This window comes from Artemia franciscana, chromosome 6 (genome assembly GCF_032884065.1).
Source record: "Artemia franciscana chromosome 6, ASM3288406v1, whole genome shotgun sequence".
Taxonomy (NCBI): Eukaryota; Metazoa; Arthropoda; class Branchiopoda; order Anostraca; family Artemiidae; genus Artemia; species Artemia franciscana.
Window position 1 is genome coordinate 38,666,823 of NC_088868.1, and position 22,648 is coordinate 38,689,470.

Below are 22,648 nucleotides of genomic sequence, written 5' to 3' on the forward strand. Positions count from 1 at the left end.
GCCTGTGCGCACAAGAAAAAAATCCTTGACATTGGCAACTCTGGCTAATTTTTTTAAACTGGTTTTTGGCTATGTGTAGGCGATATAGTGACGAACAATAATTAACATTTTGTTTGTATTGTATTGCCAAAAACCTGTTGATATTAAATTTGGCAAAGGTTTTAAACGTGAACTTTTTTCTGTTATAATATTATTTGTAAATATTCTCACTTTGTCAAGGAAAAACTAACAGCTAGGATATTCAATAGTGAACAAATGACCTAGAATTTTGGCAATAATTAGCGTTTTTTGTGTTAATTGCAAAATCTGTTTTTATTTATTGAACTTATTATTATCATTATTCATTGGTTTGTTTTTATTCAATCAAAACAAATAGTAGGTAGAACTTCCAATAATTAGTAGAGTGCCTAGAATATTGACGGTCATTACTACTTTCTGCCCATTTCTGTTGTAAAAAGGTCCTTGGGTGATTTACCGACCACATTCAAGAATTGAATTTAGGTTAATTATAATAAAATATACCAGCATCTGATGAAAATATAGTACTTCAGTATCAAAATTATGAAGACTACAACAGATGATTATGGAAAGCAGGTCGCCCAGAACGCATTGTATTAAAAGCCTAACCTAACCAACCCTATATTTCAAATATTTAACAAATACCGGCATAGTAGTTTATCTCGCTCATGCTATGTTGATTATCTCCAAGTGAACCCGGAGGAACCAGTTTTAAACAGATCATGAACAACAGTTTGTTTGGTATAATACACATGTACCTGTAAATGTATTACTGGAGAGGGACCAAGATTATCTCGGCAGAATAAGCACCACTTTACCCAGCATAGACACGAACTTGGGGTTCAAATTTGTTGGGAAAAATCAAGAACTTAGTATACATATAGATAAGTCTTAATGAGAATTTAGGAGGGCTGGGTGTAACTGTATTTTTGAAAATCTGGGATAGGGTCAATTTGTCAAGTTTTTATTTATATGTTTTTATTTATATTTAAAATTAATATGTCTTTTGTCTTCTCCTGATCTTATGTCTTTCTTTCAATTTAACTTTGTTTGCCTTTATTGATTTGTTACATTGTTTTCCTGAAATTGTTTTTCTTTAATAAGGCTTTGCTAACATGGTTTAGAGAACACGCTGTATGGTTAACCCCAAAATGGTTTTATTAGTTTACACGGTAGTTCAGGACCTTGATCCCAAGTTTTCAACGAAATCCAAAAAAGGTTTTTTTTTTTAACTTTGCGAAATTTTGATAAAACAATTTTACTTTTTAAATCATCAAATTGAACTATTTTTTTTCATGAGGTGCTTTGCACTCTACTGTATTATTAAATGCAACTTCTCATGCGATTAAATAAAAAAATTGCCTTTTTTAGATGGAAGTAAAGAGCAACTAAAATGAACAGAAATTTCAGGGGGATCCTCCCTCTTTAACCCAGCCCTCTCCCCCCACCACAACCACCACTCGTTACTATAAAGTTTTTTAGGCCTTATACTTGTGTTTCAGCAGTCAGCCTTAAGGGAATGAGACAAAAAATCAAAATTTAGCGTAAAAAGCGAGGGGTTGAGGAGGTTGTAGTCCCCCTCACACACGGAACAATTTTTGTTCGCTCCGAGTTTTTGTGTTGATTCCTACTTTTAGTTGAAAATAAGCGTTTTTTTTACATGACTTCTGATTGTTTATCAAATCCTTTACACTTCCAACCAAAACATGACAGACTCACAGCCCCTTAATCCTCGATCTCTGCTGTTAAATCGCTGATATCAATAATTAAAAATTGATTGGTTGTGTCTCACTTTTTCTTTTTTTCTGCTTCAAAATAAGTGCTTGATTGCAATTAAAGTTTTGGACAAAATTTGAGTTTTTGGTCAAAATTTTTGGATGAACAGCATTTTTAAAAATAAGTTTTAAATAATGTTTTTATAAAGGATTTTTACGGGTGGACAGAGAAGGCTATTATTGTTCATAAGAATTGAAATTCTGCGTGGCTTTTGATCTTCTACGTGGCTAGGGCTATTGCGGCCTCTGCAATAGAGTTCTCTGAACAGTAAATACATTCTTATGTTTTATAATTCCTAAAGTTATAGCATCGGGTATAATTAAACACTTTATTCGCCGCTGGTCTTTTATCTTTCATCGGTGTTTTAGATGACTGTTGATTCTTCTTTTGAAAGAGTCTACAGAGAAGCTTTTAAGATAGCTTCCAAAGGAAGATCATTCCAGATTGAGGTGCAACTTCGGATGAAGCTATTCCTCAAATACTGTGTCCTGGGCTTACCAGCTTCCAAACAATGAGGAGCTGCGTGTCTTTGTATCTGCTGTGTTGATTGGAAAATTAGAAGTACAATATGTGAAGACTCTAAAGAAGGAGGTGCATTTATATAATTGCAGAAAAAACCCACTGGCACTATATCAAGCCTTTCACTCTCATCCCGGAAAGAGTTGTAGGGCTCTTCGACCCGCCTTATTTCAGATCATTTGGATTGGTGCCAATAGCGTTTTTGGAGCACCAGCATACAGTGAACATCCCTACTCGGTAATGGGTCAGATGACAGACCTGTAAAGCGAGATGATCGAGCTGATCACCCTGCCGTTCTTGAATGCGAAGGGTGATCTCCAGATTTTTATACAGGAGGTTCTCCCTCGATCGAGGAACAAAGGTTTTTCCTCACCCTCATTATCGGAATTTTCTGAGTCACTAGAATTTAATAATTAGTCACTTTCTTCCTCTGCACAATTAGTTCCTACTATGTCGACAATTTTAGAATCCCAGTGGAACTACAACGGAGTAAAAATTTACTTATTTTGTATTGATATTAATATAACTTCTGTTGCATTAACTGCGCCAGTGTAGAGATGTGTTAAGGTTTTTATTTGTACCAAACAAAGCTCCTAAAATATACTTTTCTGAAAAAATGTACCTGACACCAAAACTTTCAGCGCGGGCTGTACTTCGTGCAACTACGCGCATCTCCATTCAAACAATACTCTATCAGGGTGATGAGATCATTCCACCCTGATAGAGTCTCACGGTGATTTTCAAAATAGGATAGAAGAGTCACGATATTTTGGACCACAAGTCTTATAAAGATGGCTCCGGAACCACAAGTTTCAGAAACCGGAACGCAAGTCTCAGATTTGAAACATGATTTTCGCGGAATTTTATTTTTTGGGGATTTTTCCTTCTTTAATCTACCAGTTGTTTATATTTTTTCAAAATGTGCTGACTTTGTAGATAAATTGAAAGAGTAGCTTTCCATATAAAGTCAATTTTTGCAATTAGTTTAGCCATTTGGAGCATGGGGGGGCTATAAATATATAGTCATAGCCATCTACAACTTACAAATGTCTATTTCCTTCAAAGCCGGAGAACATCTAAAGAGAAAAATACATCGTCAACGTGAGATATATTTCCTCAACCTTTTTCTCTTTTTTTGTATTATCTTTACGAAAAAGAACCCTTAATTAATTCTTTCCTATAGCCTCGTGCAATTGCGTAAGGCCCAAAGAAGCATATTGTTTAGGTCTAATACTTTTTGATCAGACCAACATAACCAGGATTTCGGAAATCTGAGCTACTTCGACCTAATCAGCTTGATTTTATTGGTCACTGGATATATGTAAAGAAAACATTGACGGTTAATCAAAATGTAAAGACAGCTAGTCATAAGCCAAAAATTATTTTTTCACTTCAATGATAGCTGAAACAGGGGTAAGCCTGAACTTCTTTTTGTTTCGCTGTGACTACATATCACTTATGTTTTGACAATATTCAGAGAAGGTAGGTGTATGTCTATAGGTCACGTAACACTGGTTAATGAGATGCTGGCAACAGATGACGAGTTGAAACTTTCCAACTCTACTCGGTTCATTTGAACAGAATATTTCAATTTATTGAACATGGTGAAACCCAAAACTACAAAAAATTATATAAGTATAGACAGAGCTATTATCTCAGAAATGAAATAACTTTTCCTTAACTTGCATCTTCGTCTTATCAGTTTTTACCTTGAAATTCCCTCTGTATAGTAATAGTAATGAGTAATGGTAATAGTAATAGTAATAGTAATAGGTATAGTAATAGTAATGGTATAGTAATTGACACTCTGTAGGCTATTTATGGGTATTTACCTTCAGAATAATCAAAGTATCCTTTTAATGAAGAGTTGGGAGTCACATGCCTATTTATTCTCGAGTCATAAATGGAAAATCGAATTGAAATAAAACTTTAAAGTCACCATAAGATTCAGGTCTGGATTTTTTATCAAAAAATAATAAATCAATGAAAGTGGACACTTTTTTTGAGTGTGTGATACAAACTATAGATTTGCCTATGTTGGTGCATTGTTGGTACCTTTATTTGCCTATGTTGCCTATATGGTTGTTAAGGTGACAGAATTACTTTCTCTAAATCTTACTGATTTAAATCGACCTGAGAATCAAATATTATGCAATCAAATAAAAAAAGTAATTTTTCAGATGGAGGAAAGAGTAACAAAAATTAACAAAAATGTTTCCGTATTTGAAGGGGGCGCCTCCCTATTTGACCCCCCCCCCCACTAGTTACTCTTGAAAAGCTTCTTTTTCAATTTCAACAGCCCTTGTGTTTCAGCTGTCGTTCTTAAAGTATTGGGACACAAATTCCGAATTTATCGTAAAAAGGGAGGGATTGAGGAGGGGGCAGCCACCTCTCATATACAGAACAATTTCTGTCCGTTCCATGTTTTATGTCGATCTTTACATTCATTTGAACAATAAACTTGTTTTTATATGAATTTTAGTTGTGTTACTTTTGTGGAAGAATAGAGAATGGCAGTATAAGGTTTCCTTATGATAAAATTCCACAATGGTCAAACGTGGAAATTCCCTGCTTTTTCCTATGAGGTGAAGCTTCTCCCCTATATTATCATCACTTCTTTTACTGGTAGAAGTATATCTAAACAACAAAGACTAGCAAGTAGTAAGTAAGTATGACGGCACTAGACCCTTAAGGTCCAAACCAGCGTCGCTGATCTTCGTTTCGTGGTCCTTCAGCCAAGAAGCGCAATGGGATGCTGGGGGGCTAGCCATCCTGTGCTTTCGCACACCTTTCCTAATTACCTTCTCCAGATTTCTCCAGGTATCCGTTTAAAGCTGGGTTAACTCTGACTGAGCTTACAGAGTCACGCCACTGACCCCCGTCCCAAACCAAATAACTGGCTATGCCAGGTATCGAACCCACACCCTTTGAAAAAAGAATTCTGAAACCAGCGTGCCAGCCAGAAATCAAATACAGAATTTCCTGTGCCATGAGGATGATCAGAAATTCTTTGCGTACAGAGACAGAGATTCCAAATTTTGTTGTTTGTTCCAAAATTGATTAATAATGACATTTTCACTTTAGAAACAAATTTCTAATAGTAGTATAGCTGTCGCAAGTACTACTACGGCTTATTCGAATACCGGACGTTGAAGTTTTATTTCCGAGAAAGACCCTTCTTTTAATTTTATCTTCCTGAAGTGTCAATAGGTTTTTTCGCGTGGCCTATGGCGCTTATAATCATTTTTATGTTTCTTTCTGTTTCATTTCGTTTTAGTATCGTTTGTTCTCCTCACTGTTTTTCCTTTTGGTAGCTACAAAACTATTCTACTCTTTTTTTACACAATTTGAACTTAACCCTCTCCCGTAAAAAAAAAAAAAACTCTCTCCTCTTAAAATAAAATTATGCACAAGGACCTTTCCCTAAAACGCCATCACCGTCTGCATGCAAACCCTACCAGTGTTGGTAGCTAAGAATTAAACCAAAACTATACAACTCTTTTTTACGCTTTTTAAACTTAACCCTCTCCTGCTCAAAAATTCTCTCCTCTTAAAATAAACCTATGCGTATTGGTCTTTCCGTAAAGCGCCATCACCGTCTATCTGTAAACCTACAAGTATTGTTAGCAAAAACTACTTTAAACTGGATCTATATACATCGTAAACAGGAGCGCACATAAGATAGGCTAACTATTCCTTCATACTGCTCCTGATCCTTCACGACTTTCTCTTTTATTTTTGTGCACTCTTTTTGTTGTAATTTTCCAATTTTTGATCCCCCCCCCCAAAAAAAAAAAAAAATATATACATTGGTGTCTGTTATTGGCTATATGGGATATCGAGTTGGCATAGTTCAAAATCGAGCTGGGTATCAAAATTTCGTGCCTCTTAGATGCTTCACTTTTTGTCAATCACATTCTTAATCCATCTTATCATTTGATACGGTGAAAACATTTGTCACATTTAAAATTCCAGTCGTGATCCTTCACGACTTTCTCTTTTATTTTTGTGCACTCTTTTTGTTGTAATTTTCCAATTTTTGATCCCCCCCCCCCCAAAAAAAAAATAAATATATACATTGGTGTCTGTTATTGGCTATATGGGATATCGAGTTGGCATAGTTCAAAATCGAGCTGGATATCAAAATTTCGTGCCTCTTAGATGCTTCACTTTTTGTCAATCACATTCTTAATCCATCTTATCATTTGATACGGTGAAAACATTTGTCACATTTAAAATTGCACTGTCTTAGAACTTCTCAAGATTAGGATTTATTATAAAAATAAAACTAGAACGGGGCACACGGAACATTATTAAATATAACAGCAGTTAAACTTTCGAAGCACAAACAATTGTAATAATTATGAATTAAAGCTCGAGGAATATTAAAAGCGTTTCCGCGCCATAGGCCAATGTGTTGAAGAAACCAAAACTCTGAAAAGAAAACAAACGATTAAAAACTGTTAAAAATCTGATTATAAGATTAGTAATAACAATAGTCCCTATTGGTGTAAGCGTGTTTGAAAAATTACAAATCTCAACTTCAAGTCCGACAAATCAATCTTTAAGGCCAAGCCGAAGTAAGCATTTTACTCTCTAGTTAATTCTTTTTCTGAGGTGGCAATTCGGTCAAAGACAAAGGTGTCAGTTTTCTTCGTCGCTTCAACTAAAAAAAACATGAGAAGGTTCAACTTAAGGGGTTTCTCACTAAAATTATGATTATTGCATTGCTATTCTTCATAATGGCAAGTAAATAGTAAGATTTATTTGCAAAAAAAAACTACTATTCGATGAGGAAATTAGAGAAAATATTATTCGAGGATAAATTTTTTCGGTGGGAGGTTACAACTAACTAATACTTCACTGAATCACTCAAGAACAATCCGTTGGTCTAATTTATGCATTATCACGCGCTCCGAATACAGCTGCATCTATTCTTTTGAGGGAAATTTTGGACTTCGGAACACAAATATGTAAAGAATTTGAAGGGACTGCAGCCAGGAAGTATATATTATAGAAATAAGTTTCTGATGGATGAGTAGAAAAATTTTTGCTCTATTTTTTGATACTCCACAACAACAGAATGCAAACTGTAGCAATCTAGAATGGAAACCCGAAACAGGTTTTGTAATCATTCTGGAATTATAAAAAAAAATAATTGTCGGCTTTAAGATTTGATTAGATCAAAATATTCACCAGACTTTTTTTTATATCTGTTAAAATGAAACCGCCGAAATCACTAATTCAGGAACGTCAGGGAAAGTCTAAATGTTTAACATGGGAGGCATAGGAAGGTTCCTTGAGAGCCCGTCCTGCCTTAAGTCCGACCGTCTTCCAATGAAGACAGCTTAGCAGAGGTTGCAGCAAAATGTCGACAACCTTTCACAATTTCAATCGACTTTTATAAGCTGAAATTGTCATTTCAAAGGTTCAATTGTAGTAGCATACGCTGAACATGGTCGTTAAAATATCATGAAGGCAATGTGGTGCAAGAAGGTGCAATATGGCTACCTTTCCTCTAAAAAATGTGTTGGTGGGAAAGGTTTATATTCAATGAAAAAAATAAATATAAATTAATGTTAACTTATGCAGTTCAGCGTAATTGGTGGAAATTGGTGAATCTGGATCCATAAAAATCAAACTAAAAATAACAGGCTTAACTGGACTCCGAGTCAGGGTTGCCACGTTAAAAAACGGTGCTAAATACTCTTTTAATATGAGAACTAAATAGGCTTACATTGAAAACAAAAGGAGAAAAAGCGTGACTTTGACAGCAGAGCACCGTATCTGGATACTAATTTTTTTTTCTGGTTGCAGTTAGACATGAATTCGAACATTTGAGACGTTATAGACTCGAAATGAAATCGAAGTGCATAAACAAAACAACTCCCCTCAATTAAAATCTCCCTTCTTGTGTTTTTTATTCTTGAAGGGAAGGATCGCCAAGGCAATGTATACGCAATTACATTTTTATCCTCTTGAGATAATCTACCTCAGCAGTTTTAAAATATCACCTTTAAAACATAATAATTATAATTTTAAGAGCTTTTATTTTAAATCCCACTGGATCCGGTGACGTTGGGGGGAGTTGGAGGAGGAAACCTAAAATCTTGGAAAACACTTAGAGTGGAGGGATCGGGATGAAACTTGGTGGGAAAAATAGGCACCATTCCTAAATAGGTGACTGACATAACTGGAACGTATCCGCTCTCGTTGAGGGAGTTGGGGGGGGGGGGTTAATTCTGAAAATTAGAAAAAATGCAGTATTTTTAACTTACTAAGGAGTGATCGGATCTTAATGAAACTTCATATTTAGAAGAACCTTGTAACTCAAATCTCTTATTTTAAATCTCAACCGGATCTATTGTCATTGAGGGGAGTTGGGGGGCGGAAATCTTAGGAAACGCTTAGAATGGACAGATTAGGATGGCACTTGGTGGGAAGAATAATCATAGGTCCAAGATACGTGACTGACATAACCGAACCGGATCCGCTCTCTTTGGGGGAGTTGGGGGGGCTATTATTTTGCTTCAGAGCTATTACTTTGAATCCCAACCAGATCCGGTGACATTGGGGGTAATTGGAGGGGGAAACCGAAAATCTTGGAAAACGTGAAATTTGAGGTATCTTTATCTTACGAATGGGTGACCAGATCTTAATGAAACTTAATATATAGAAAGATGTTATGTCTTAGATGCTCCATTTTCAATTCAAATTGGATCCGGGGATATAGGGGGTTGGAGGGGGAAAACAGAAATCTTGGAAACCGGATATCTTGGAAAAAACTTAGAGTGGAGAGATCGGGATGAAACCAGATGGGAAGAATAAGCACAAGTTCTAGATACTTGATTGGTATAATTGGTACGAAACCGCTCTCTTTGGGGAGTTGGGGGGTGGGGGAATTCCAGTGCTTTGGCGAGTTCGGTGCTTTTGGACGTACTAGGACGATGAAAATTGGTAGGCGTGTCAGGGACCTGCACAAATTGACTTGATAACAGTCATTTTCCTGATTCGGCCATCTTGGGGGCTGAAGGGAGAGAAAAAAATTGAAAAAAAAATGAGGTATTTTCCACTTACGTATGGGTGATCGGATCTTAATGAACTTTGATATGTAGAAGGACCTCGTGTCTCAGAGCTCTTATTTTAAATACCGACCGGCATTAAGCCTCTGATTTTCCTTTTAAATCATTCTGTTGATCCTTAGAATTTCGCTAGAGCTCATACTATATGAGCTCTTGGCTCTTCTGACATCATCACAAGTGCCATATGAGCTCTTGTTTCTAACGTTGTCCGTCTGTTAAATTTATGGTGATGAATTTAGCAATTTTGTCTCTTTTATTAGCTTTTGGATAATGTCACTTACCCCTGCGGCGAGATTCGAACTGGCAAAATACTTCTGGGCATCAGCTTTGCTCCAAACCACCAACTGAGTAATCATCCCAGTTATATAGAACAACGTTGCGAAAAGGACGTAATAGAATTCCTTAAAAATAAAAAATTCTTTAAAATCACATTAGTTTAGAAGAGTACTGTTAAAAGTCACCAAGGAATATATAGAAAAGACACCCTTGAAAAGTAATGTTTCTGACATAATATGTGTAATGAAATGATGCAAAGTAAGTAAAAAGAAAAAAATAATCACAAGATCAATGATCGCGAATCAAAGATGACATATTGCCAAAGATTGTCCTTTTCAACCAGCCGTCAAGGGCTAAACGGAAATCAGGTCGTCTGCGGTTGGTTTGGGAGGATGTCATAAAGAGAGATATGAGGAAAATTTGAAATTCCTGGGAGGGTCGTAAAGAGGGTGGCTTTGAATAGATTGGGATAGAGGAGGAGCTTGCAAGGCAGTGTTGGCCTTCGGTGGCTTTGTGCTGTGGTGAATTGTTAGAAGTAGTAGTAGTTTGTCACTTCTGCGTGTAATTCCCTCGATTTATTCCTTTGGTTATTTTTTCTTCAATTTTTTTTTTCACGAATGATGATACTGAGCCAGTTGTCGTCAAATTTAGGAATTAGTTTAATTCGAACCAAAAACACCAGGTGCAGTCCTCTTTTCGTCCTCGAGGTGTATTTCGGCAAACCCTGTCCCATTTCAAAATTTTAAAGTGGCCATTTGAAAAAAAAAACACTATGTAAAAAAATTTTCCATATCCAGTGGAGTCTCCCAAGGCAAGAGTCCAAAACAATGAAGAATTGCCAATTCACCTATAGCCATTCTGGGTTTTGAAATGGTCGTGATTTCAAACTCTAAGACTTAATATGTCATTTTTGTGAACGTTTAGAATATACTCTTTCTAGGACAGATGTTGAACACATAAAGCAAAAGCGAGTATTAGACTAAATCACCCTTGAAGATGGATAATAAATTTAAAAATTGGAGGCTAGTGGATTTTTTTTCCCTTTGTAAATTTCCTATCGTTTGTCTTATGTGTTCGATTTCTTAGCGAAGCTTTTCTTACAGAAGTAACTACTAAACTTGAAACTTAAAACAAGTAAATATTATTGGCTTGTTCCAGAGATAAGCAAGATACGTGTGTCTAAAAAACTATCTGCAGAGACCAATTCGTCATATTTCTGCAGAATTGCAAAATCTTGCGCTTAACTGAAAACACAAAATGGCATGAAAAATCAGAATGTTCTCTTAGGAGTAGAGAAGTCCACAAGTAGCCTGCAGTAACAACATTAAAAATTTCTTCAAAAATCTTTTACTGGCCGTGATATAATAAATTTGAGCTTACAGTTACGATTTTCTAAGAAACTGCTTAATTATCGAAACGCAGTTTCGGTAAGAATATATGCATCAACATTAATTACTGTCTCTGCTGATTTTAATTACGCAAAAAACGTTAATCTTAATCTTTTTTTTTACTCTAACGCTGCTCGGACGCTAGATTTTTCATTAGGGGGTGGGATCTTCTTAAAAAATTACAAAACATAATTCAAAACATGTGAAAACCCAAAAGATACTATCTATAAAAACATGATTTTTTTCATTTTTCCTGGCTGAGGTGTCATATGAACTTTATTCCCTTCGGGTGGTTATATCAAAACAGCGGTTATATATTTTCAAAATAAGCCTGATTTGAAAAGAAATTCTGGAACTAGTACCCTCATTTAGGAAAAAAAGTGGTCACGCCAGATTAAAACGCCATCTATGTAGAGTTTTAGCTAGCGAGAGCTAGTGGCGTGCAGTATAGCACTCGTTCTTTCGAGAACTGAACTGTCCCTATAGATGTTTTTTGTCAAATAAAACTAACAGTTATCAATTATCACATGGTTACACAACAGCCATTAGTACTGAGGCCAGAAAATCTTTTTATCGGGTAGGGGTGCCAAAGGCCTCGAAAAAGCGTTTTAGGAGTGCATTTTCGACCTTTCGGAGAGAAGGGCTTTGGATAAATTAGTTTAGCACTCTGATGTTTTATATTTGTGTTTTAGCCTCTTTGCATTTCAAAGAATTTATGCATGGATGAATGTAGAATCAGTTGGTTGCTGAGGGGGTAAAAAGTTCCCCTCTTAAGGCAGAAAAGATACTTTCTTTAGAAAAAAAAATATCCATGTAACTCAAAAGAAAATACACTAAAACAGCCCTTTTCCTAGAAGAACCGCCTGAGACAAGATAGGCTCTATTGTCAAGAGGGAAGGGGGTAGTGGAGGCGGTGGCCCCTTTCACTTTTGGAAAACATTGGATGTTATATTACAAGCGAGCATAAATTACGTAAAAACAATTTTTTTATTCAAATAAAAAAAATATAGCAACATTATAATTAAAAGCGAACACAAAGTATCCTGTATATGAGGGTAACTGCATCAACCCCTTCTCTTTTCTTTATACAAAAGTTTGAGTTTCTTTCCGAATACCCTCCCCCCCTTAAAAAAACGGTCTTAAACAAAAAGAATGGGAGGCGAATTAAAAATACTTTTCATACTGTACAAAAACTGAAAGGGCTTACTGATACCCACTTTTTTAAACTCTACAATTTTTACTTCAAAATTTGAAAGACAATTGTTAAATAAATTAGGTAAATAAAATTGAAAGTAGGTAAGTAAAACACGCGAAATTACACAGTGGCTATACTTATTTTATCAAAAAATGAGTTCTTCAACAGCATTGGACAGATTTCAGATTGAAAAGTGGGGGAGGGGCCAAACTCATTTTAAGGATAATATTCGTTTTTTTTCTGTTTTAATGTAGCTCTTAGCTCTCTATTCAGATTAAAAAAAAGTTCATTTATATATATATATACATACATATATATATATATATATATATATATATATATATATATATATATATATATATATATATATATATATATATATATATATATATATATATAATGGGACAGAGAAGAATGTTGTATATTCGCAAGTTTTACGTAGTTAAAAACATATATATATATATATATATATATATATATATATATATATATATATATATATATATATATATATATATATATATATATATATATATATATATATATATATATATATATATATATATATATTCTCTCTCTCTCTCTCTCTCTCTCTCTCTCTCTCTCTCTCTCTCTCTCTCTCTCTCTCTCTCTCTCTCTCTCTCTCTCTCTCTCGCTCTCGCTCTCTCTCTCTCTTTCTTCACCAGGGTGAACTTTATTGAGCCAATAAAGTTAGAAGACTAACAATTAGAAAATTAAAAAGAATATTATAAAATTAGAAGACGAGAGTTACTTACGGGTTATTGCAACTACACCCAAGAAATGAAGTTAGGTTAAATCCTAACAAAATATACAAAATATGATGAAAATATAATACTTTAGAAACAAAATTATGGAAACTACAACAGAGAATTGTGAAAAGCATTTAAAAAGAAATGAAATTATTTATTACCTTTCTTAAGTCACAATCGTAAATTAAGCTCAAGAATTTAAGGGTTCTTTTTTTAGAAACTTTAGACTTTGACTTAAAAATCATGGTAGAGGTAAAAAAAAACCAGTGATTTTCGCTCAAAAAGACTGCAAGTCAAAGAAATTGTACGCGCACTGCTGCCAAAGCTTGCGCATCACCTCTGATGCATAAAAGAGTGAATTTCAAATGAAAAGTGTGCAAGTGAGCTACCCTGTTCCTCGGGTTAATCACACTTGTCACGAAGTTGCCAACTGCTGAGGTTCAAAGTAAATGAAAAGTAACAATCAAAAAGAGTGATTTTCTCACTTCCGCCCACCCTCTGAGGTAAATAAGAGTGCATTTCACATGAAAATTTTGCAAGTTGGCAACCCTGGACTGGACTTGAATCCCAAAAACCAGAGATCAGGAAAGCATCCTTGAATAACCGCTCAGGCGTGTTCTAAAACTGCCAAGAAAAAATTAATTACTACGAAAAACTAGTCGACAGAACCTGATTTTGTTTGCTAAAATTGGTAATGTTGCGTCATGAAAGGAAAAGACGGGAAGCCTTTTATGGATTGGCAGCTTACGATGAAGATCATTGATTTTAAAGTGTTGTACCACCACTGATTTCTGAAGTCTGTAGCAAGAGAAAAATATTTATGAACTAAATTTGCTAAGGAAGGTGAGACAAAAAGAAGAGAAGGAAGAACAACTCTTAAGCCTAGCGTATATTCGTGCTCCCATAAAGATTAAATATTCATTTAGTTTATTCTTGTCTTGTTCAAGGGAATGTCCACACTCTTCCACCTTGAATACATCTAAAAGCGCCACAGGGCACAGTCTTGACCATACGTAGCTGATTATGCCATATCGTGACTTCTTGTGCTGCGCGTGGCATGTGTTGCTTTGTTTGCCCATTTTCTGTGAACAACCCACCGATATACTCTTATTTTAATTTTATTATTCTTGCATAGCCTTACTTTATTCTAGCTTTACAAATACAGTAGTTATTACTTTCTTTTTATTTTTTATCAAGGTCTTTGTCACTTAAAAAAAAGAAAGAAAAAGTGTAGAAACCATTCCATTTATATGACCCATTCCAAAAAAATGTACTTCCCCTCGAAAATACCTGCCATGTTCATTCATTTTCGCTTAAAACAGGTTCCTCAAAAACCCAATTTTAATTTTGCCAGGAAATTAAAAATTAAGAAACTTGCAAAAACAAGTTTTGACTTTAAACTATTTATTGCTTTTTATTGGCTTAAAATTTCATAAATAATTGCCAATCAGAGTTTGTGTTATTTTTATTGGCTAAGAAATTGACACACAAATAATAAATAAATAGAACTACAAATAAAACAGTTCGTGGTAACAAACTGTAGTAAGGAGCGACCCGGCTCAATAGTAAACGAAACTCTAAAAAACAGAATTTTGATGCTAAAAGATACATCAAAAGAATTGGATTTTCATGCTGGTTCTAAATATATAAGTATCATCAAATTTAGTCTTGGTCATCAAAAGTTGTGAGCCTGAGAAAATTTGCCTTATTTTGGAAAATAGGGGGAAACACCCCCTAAAAGTCATAGAATCTTAACGAAAATCACATCGCATTCGGCGTATCAAAGAACTCTGTACCAAAAATTTCAAGCTCTTATCTACAAAAATGTGGAATTCCGTATTTTTTGCCAGAAGACAAATCACGGGTGCGTGTTTATTTGTTTGTTTTTTGTTGTTTTTGTTTTTTCCCAGGGGTCATCGTATCGACTCAGTGGTCCTAGAATGTCGCAAGAGGGCTCATTCTAACGGAAATTAAAAGTTCTAGTGCCCTTTTTAAGTGACCAAAAAAATTGGAGGGCACCTAGGCCCCCTCCCACGCTCTTTTTTCTCCCAAAGTCAACGAATCAAAATTTTGAGATAGCCATTTTGTTCCGCATAGTCGAAAATCATAATAACTATGTCTTTGGGAATGACTTACTCCCCCACAATCCCTGAGGGAGGGGCTGTGTAAGTTACAAACTTTGACCAGTGTTTACATACAGTAATGGTTATTGGGAAATGTGCAGACGTTTTCAGGGGGATTTTTTTGGTTTGGGGGTGGGGTTGAGGGAGGGGGCTATGTGGGAGGATCTTTCCATGGAGGAATATGTCATGGGGGAAGAAAAATTCAATGAAAAGGGCGCAGGATTCTCTAGCATTACTATAAAAAACAATGAAAAAATAGACATGAAAACATTTTTTCAATTGAAAGTAAGGAGTAGCATTGAAACTTGAAACGAACAGAGATTATTACGCATATGAGGGGTTCTAAAAATACTTTAACATAAAGAGCGAGGTATTTAGGAGGAGATAAATACCTCGCTCTTTATGCTAAAGTATTTTTAGTAATTTCAACTATTTATTCTACGGCCTTTCAGATTCAGGGGTCATTCTTAAAGAATTGGGACAAAACTTACGATTTAGTGTAAAGAGCGAGGTATTAATGAGGGTACAAACCCCCTCGAATACATAATAAAAATATAAGAATATAAAAGTTTGTTACGTAAGTTAATTCTTAAGTTACGTATATTTTTTACTAATAAAAACGTTCGCTAAAAATTAAAAGTTCTAGTTGCCTTTTTAAGCAACCGAAAAATTGGAGGGCAACTACCTTCCTCACCCCTTATTTCTCAAAATTGTCTGATAAAAACTAAGAAAAAGCCATTTTGCCAAAAAAAGAATTAATATACAAATTTCATTTTAATAATGTATGTGCGGAGAGCCAAAATCAAAAATGCATTAATTCAATAACGTTCGGAAATTAAATAAAAAAAACAGTTTTTTTAACTGAAAGTAAGGAGCGACATTAAAACTTAAAACGAACAGAAATTACTCCGTATATGAAATGGGTTGTCCCCTCCGCAATCCCTCGCTCTTTACGCTAAAGTTTGACCTTTGCCACAATTCTGCTTTTTAAAATAATTAAAAGCTTTAGCGTAAAGAGCGAGGGATTGCGGAGGGGACAGCCCATTTCATATACGGAGCAATTTCTGTTCGTTTTAAGTTTTAATGTCGCTCCTTACTTTCAGTTAAAAAAAACTAGTTTTTTTATTTTATAAATATAACTAAAAGCGAACCTCAGCAGTTGGCAACTTCGTCGCAAGTGTAACTAACCCAAGGAACAGGGTAACTAACTTGCACACTTTTCACTTGAAATACACTCTTTTATGCACCAGATGCATAGAAAATTGGTATAGAAATCGGTATAGGTATAAGATATTGATACACAAACATTAGATAAATATAACTACGGCTAAAAAGGCGAAGCCAATTGAGTTAATTTTTATTCAAGGACTTCAAGGATTTCTGGATTTTATTCAAGGACTCTCCCGATTTCTGGATTTTGGGATTCGAGTCAGGTCCAAGGTAATACTTATTCCTATCTACATTTTTTCTGTCGGCGAGTATAATATCTATATACATGAAAATAATTTTCTAAGGTAGAATTCTGGGAAACAGTCTTATGTGATACCTAGAACTATATTTCAAAAATAATAGGTAGAAGAAAGAGAGTTGGGTAAGTTTATAGCTACAACGAGACACATGATTAGAGAGAGAGAGGGGGGGGGGTCCTTACAAATAGTGTTCCCCCAAGTAATTGAAATTTATTACATTTTGTTTAGTGTTTTTTATACATAAATTTATTAATAAACTTTTTTTATTATTTCTTATTTGTTCTGCATTATTATATTTTTTTTTTTTTTTTTTGGTGCATATAGGTTCTTTTTTGGCGTATGGCTTCATTTCAAATAGGTTATAGCTATCAAGATATTTTCTCTAAACCTGAAAATTTTATTATACAATTTTTTTATTATTTATATATTTTATTATTCATTTTTGAATTTCACCCTCCCTGGAATGACCTATAACCAAAAGTAAGTGGGTACATCCTGTTCAAAAGAAGATGAAAAAGATATACGACAAAGGTCCTCGAGAGCCATTGATGGCTCATATTGTGTCAACAAATTATTGCCAACGGTTCAAGTGCATGGTCTTTTTACAGGGACAGGTAGCGAACCTGTCGACTGACCTTGAGGCAGCAGGAATCAAACCCCTGCCCCCCATTTTTCAGGCAAATTATCAATTCACTGCGCTACCACAGGCACATTGAGAGAGAATATTTCCTTGTTCTCACTGTTTTATATCTTTTAGCCACATGGCATTTTAGGTGGATTAATAGAATCACCATTTGTAATAATTACGGATTTGAGGTTTTTCCCAAATTGGAGTTTTTCCTATAGGTATTATATTACTGATTGTGCTCAAAACTGTAAGCCTAATCACGTATTGAATACATCAAATCTAACAACAGAAAAAAATTAATTCAATTTTTTTCAGCTGTTTATCTAGTTTGAATTAAAACATTAAAATTGTTGCTCAGACACAATATGTATTTTTGCTGTTAGAGTAAAAACTCATTACAGTTTTTCGTAGAGGCTTGGTTCTATTTTATGAATTACAATAACACGAGTGCAGACTTTCGTGTTAGTGCCTGACGACATTGCAATACCGATGTATATAAAAATGACGTCACTCACAGAAATATTTTTCCCAAAATTAAGGCTGTTAACGAATTTTCTCAAACTTCTGGCCTATCTAGATCGTTTTTTTAGGCCAGAATATCCCAGGATGCCAATTTTCCCGGAAAAACAAGGAGCCGGCAATAATTGTATATATATGTAGGTGAGTAATTTTTCTCTAAACTTTTTTTTAGACTTCTTCTATATTTTTTTCGGGAAAAATTTTATCCTGGTGCTTTCTGGCCTAAAAAAACGATCTAGATAGATCATAAGTTTGAGAAAATTTGTAAAAAGTCTTAATTTGTGAAAAAAAATCGGCATTGCTTCAATAATCAAATATCTTTGAAAAGTTACATAATGTCTGTAGGACGGCCCAAAAAAAGAAAATTTGCAGTAATTGCAAATGGTGATTTTTTGGAACCACCAGAACTATCAAACGTGATACGACCGAGAGAACAGCCCGAAATAATTGTTGAAATCTAAATAAACATAGCAATTATATAAACTATATTCGCAAGATGATATGCAAAAATAAAACATTGAGGGCACGAATAATTATCTAAGACTTACAGAAAAGGAAAAATAAGACACGGTCTGGAGAACAAGATACGACCATAAATAGCAGAAAAGACACTCATTATATTACTTTTAAAAGTATCAGACGCATTATACCTTCAAAATAGTTTTAACGTTAGTTTACAAACTACTGGTATATATACACCAGTAATTTATATATTGGTATTTAAACTGCTTTTTGATTAGTGGGTTATTTATATCTGAACAACTATTGACCATTTTCTGTTGCGTGACATGAGAGTTACGTAACACAAGAGGTAACGTGAACACACTAATAAGAACTTTAGAATGTACTTACCACCCTTAACCAGTTCACATTTGGTGCAACTAAAAGTGTTTCCATGGACAGGAAAATGGAAGGAAAGCCACAAAAGGGTAAAAATGAATGTGATAACCACTACACATAAAAACCATGAAGTTCCTGGGTGTGTGGCAGGAGAAGCACATGCCATACAGATAATAGCAAATAACTGGAAATAAAATCTAATGTAAGATGGTATGAAAATTGTCATCTTCATTTCTATTGACAGAAAATAGAAGAAAAGGGATAAAAATAAACGCAGTAGTCACTATACCTACGATCCGACTTGTTCCTGGTGGATATCTAGAGAAAACACATGCCATGCAGGTCATAGGAAACAACCAGAAAAAAACAAGATAAGTGAAAAGTGCTGATAAATGTGCATCTAATTTCTGATACCATTTCTTTGGTCAAGAAGTGAAGAAAAAACGAAAATAAATAGCCAAAACACATGGTATCAATAATGTTCATGAATGAGTTGCAACTCAAACAAATAATAGCAAATAGGCTAGCTGAAAAAAAAATTTATGAAAATAATTATCATTTCCAGGAATGTATAGTAAATAAACAGCGCAAGGGTTAAACTGACTACACGAATCTCTGACGGTTTTGAATGTGTGGCGAGTGAAATACCTGCATTATAGGTAATGGCAAATAATAGAAAATAAAGTAAAAAACATAAACTATAATAAAAAAATATGTCAATTTCCGTGCAACTTAAATGGACAGGAAATGGAAAAAAGGCAATGAAAGGGTGAGATGGAATATCTTAGCCACTTATAATAACCTTGAATGTTTGGCAAGTGAAGCATACACCGTGTAGACGATATTAATACGCCCAATAGTATGCGCCGTATAAGACGATAACGTGTAGATGATAATGTTAGTGCCATTGCTAAGAACGCATCGCAGCCAGGACCACCTCTGACGAGGAGATTACATATATTAAACCGTTTTCAGTGAAAAAAAAAATAGAAAATATAAGTACAGGAAACAAAATATAATTTTATTCTTACGTACTGGGGATGGCTTAATGGAGGTCTCGACCTCCGGACACAGTAATCCAAGGTTACACAGTTGCCAACTTACACAGTAAGTTGGCAACGCAGCTCAGGCATCATATGCCACTAAATTTTGTTTGCTATTGGACACAGTGATGAAACTTTTCTTGTAGTAATGAGAAACAATGTGCCAATAACAAATATGCGCAGCACTTTCATCCAAAAAAATAGTATGACTTTCACAGTCAAGTTGTTATGATGCTCACTCTAAAATAGGAAGCCTTGAGTTCATTGTACTCTGAGGTTGCCTAGTGCTATTTCTAAAAATAATGAATAATCGACAATCTTCTCTATTTATCGCTGTCGATTGGTTATGGCACTCTCCTTCGAAAATAGAGAATTCGAGGTCAAGCCATTCTGTGAAGGTGTAGTAGTGGCTATTGGGTTAAATAAACCATAAAAATGCGTGAATTACATTGATAGTTAGAGAACTTGAATAGGGCTAACTATGAAAGGAGGAGGAGAGGGTCTTTTCACAGACGTACATACTTGTAGGTCACAGGAGAAACTGCTTGGATGCAATTAATCCCGAATGTATTAAGTAACAAGTTCTCTTGAACTGATCCAAAATTCCTTATACTACTCAACACGGGCTTTTAAACGGAAGATAAAAAACTTTTCTTCTATAGTGTTTTTTAAGCAAGAAAAGTTATAGAGGGATTTTTTTTTAGGTTACTCAGACACAACAAAAATGATTTTGAACAATTGTCTTATGTAATAAAAGAGGATATGCGGTATTTGGGTACTAAAAAAAATTATGCACATGAAGAGCCAAGCAAGATGAATGACAGTGTAGGCACTGCAATCAGTCAATAGAACTTTCTCGTTTAAGGGTGGTGGTGGATGGACAATGTCGTTTGAATTCCTGCAGCCTATTTGAATATAGAAGTATCCCGTCAACGAATTTAAATGGAGCCATAGCCACTAATCTTTTCTTCCTTAATGTTTTAAGATGACAAAGAAGTCTAACGGCGATTTCCTCAACACGCAGGTGTTATCAGTTTTCTTCGAAACGCAGGTGCGTATTATGTAATAAGAAATATTTCCAAAATGATGTAGGTGTTTTGTTACATATTAGAGAGTAAAAACCTTCAGGCGTCACTAGTAGGGGACCTTCTAGACGTCTGGCCCTAGCGTACAGTTCCACCGGGCCCAAAAGACTTTTTCCAATGAAGGTTCTTAGCTCATCAATTACGACGGGGACACCAGCAACCAATTCCAGAGGGGGACCTAGTTTCCACTTCTGAAGGAGCCCTAGCGTGCAACTCCTGAAGAATGCCCTTGAATTCAATTGAACCGAATCTCAAGTTACCTTTTCCAACGGGGGAGTACCCCTAGTAGTCAATTCAAACGGAAACCCTAGCAACCAGGCCCAATGGGGCCGTAAGCATTCAGTTCCATCAGGGCCCTAATATCCAATTCTAACAGGGGAGGGGCTAGCAGTCAGTTCAAACAGGGGCTTAGCATCCAATTTCTCAGCCCCTTAACCTAAACGTCGGGGGGCCCTAGCTTCCAATTTCATTGGGGGGGGGCTCTGGAATCCAAATCCAACGGGCGGCCTAACAGTCAATTCTAGCAGGAACTTAGCATCCATTTCCAACGGAGGGCCCTAGCAGTCAATCCCAAAGAGTTGTAACTGAAAATGACGTTATCTCGCGTGACTTATTTTTTAAGGGCCCGTGGGGAATCCCAGCTTGTAACTGAGGAGAAAAACACGTGGAGATGCTATGTAATGACGATGAACATGTGGGTGTTACGTAATACCTTAAGAGATTTTTCGTTACGATTTCACTTTTCTTTCAAGGGTTTTTTCTTTGAGATTTCATTTTGTCAAGACGTTTTTTCTCAGGTAACCTTTATATTTCAAAGATTTTGTCCCCTCTAGGATTTAAAAGAGATTTACCTTCAACTGACTTGAGCACTAGACCGCTGGACCAAGAATCCCTTTATAACATTTTTACTCGGGGAATCTTTCTACGCGATTTCACACACGGAAAATTCCATGCCCACTTTCTAGAATGAATATATTGATCTTGTGTTTCATATTTCTGAAGTAATTGACATGCAGGGAGAAAATCGATTACTAGAAATTGGTTACATTTGATGTGCATCTGCATGTTGCAGTGTTGTGAATTTTCGAACGTGATTTAGACAGGTAAAGTCAACTATTGAATCATTGAAATATTATATAGCCTTGGCTTTAGATATTTTATTGCATAAATGATTACGTGTTGAAGATTCATCCTAGAACAAAAAATTCTATGTACAAGTTTTATTAATAAAAAATATTGAAATCATGAAATCACGGAAAAAAACAAATAATACTCGACAAATTGGAAAATAAAACTTTAAAGAACCTGATATAGGATAGAATGTAAGCATAAACAAGTATCACTTAAAAACGGCGGGGGGGGGGCGCCTAGCAACCCGTTCCATGGGGAGGAGGGAGGGTTGTTGTTGGAGGTAAATTTTTAACGAACATACCACGTTTCTTTGTCAACCAGGAATGCATAGTCTTGGCTCGAAGAAACGAGGCATTGTCATCAAAATAACTTTATTAAGAGATGTTAAAAGAAATTTTGTCGACTGAGGACACTGAAGTCTAAAACTAAGTCGGGGAAACTCGGCAAACTCATTAAAAGCTCTCAAAAATATCTCTCAATGTAAGCTAAATATACTCCTAATGACATTAGGTGAAATGCAAAGAAGAATATTGCTCAAATACGCGCATTCAACCAGGAATGCACAGTCTTGGCTAAAAGAAACGATGCATTTCCATTCAGACCTCGAGAGGTGCTTTTCAGAATTCAAAAAAGAATTTTTTCGATGGAGGGGGACTGAAACCTAACACTCAGTAAAGAAGAGGGGCATTTTCACTAACAGATTTAAAAAATGTCTCTTATTTCGGGTTAAATATACCTCTAAAGATAGTTTCAGAAATAGGAAGCACAAAATTATTTAAATATGCG

General features: G+C 35.3%; 1 protein-coding gene and 1 long non-coding RNA gene across 8 annotated transcripts in view; one reads left to right on the forward strand and one right to left on the reverse strand.

Annotated features, from left to right (window-relative positions):
• Positions 1-6,568: 6,568 nt before the first annotated feature.
• Positions 6,569-22,648, reverse strand: part of LOC136028402 (uncharacterized) — a 61,363-nt gene continuing 45,283 nt past the window's right edge. For 3 of the 6 annotated variants that reach the window (XM_065706223.1, XM_065706225.1, XM_065706226.1), the window contains exons 3-5: positions 18,616-18,787; positions 9,677-9,796; positions 6,569-6,747 (exon numbers count right to left, since the gene is read on the reverse strand). In XM_065706223.1, coding sequence (XP_065562295.1) covers positions 9,717-9,796; positions 18,616-18,787 — 252 coding nt within the window. In that variant the 3' untranslated portion in view covers positions 6,569-6,747; positions 9,677-9,716. Of the gene's footprint in view, positions 6,748-9,676; positions 9,797-18,615; positions 18,801-19,638; positions 19,780-22,648 lie in introns of those variants that run through there. The other 3 variants (XR_010617827.1, XR_010617826.1, XM_065706224.1) reach the window with 3 other exon arrangements.
• The window catches only part of LOC136028404 (uncharacterized), a 48,751-nt gene continuing 37,687 nt past the window's right edge, over positions 11,585-22,648 (forward strand). For both annotated transcript variants that reach the window (XR_010617828.1, XR_010617829.1), the window contains exons 1-2: positions 11,585-11,716; positions 16,514-16,587. This is a non-coding gene — a long non-coding RNA (uncharacterized LOC136028404). The remainder of the gene's footprint in view (positions 11,717-16,513; positions 16,588-22,648) is intronic.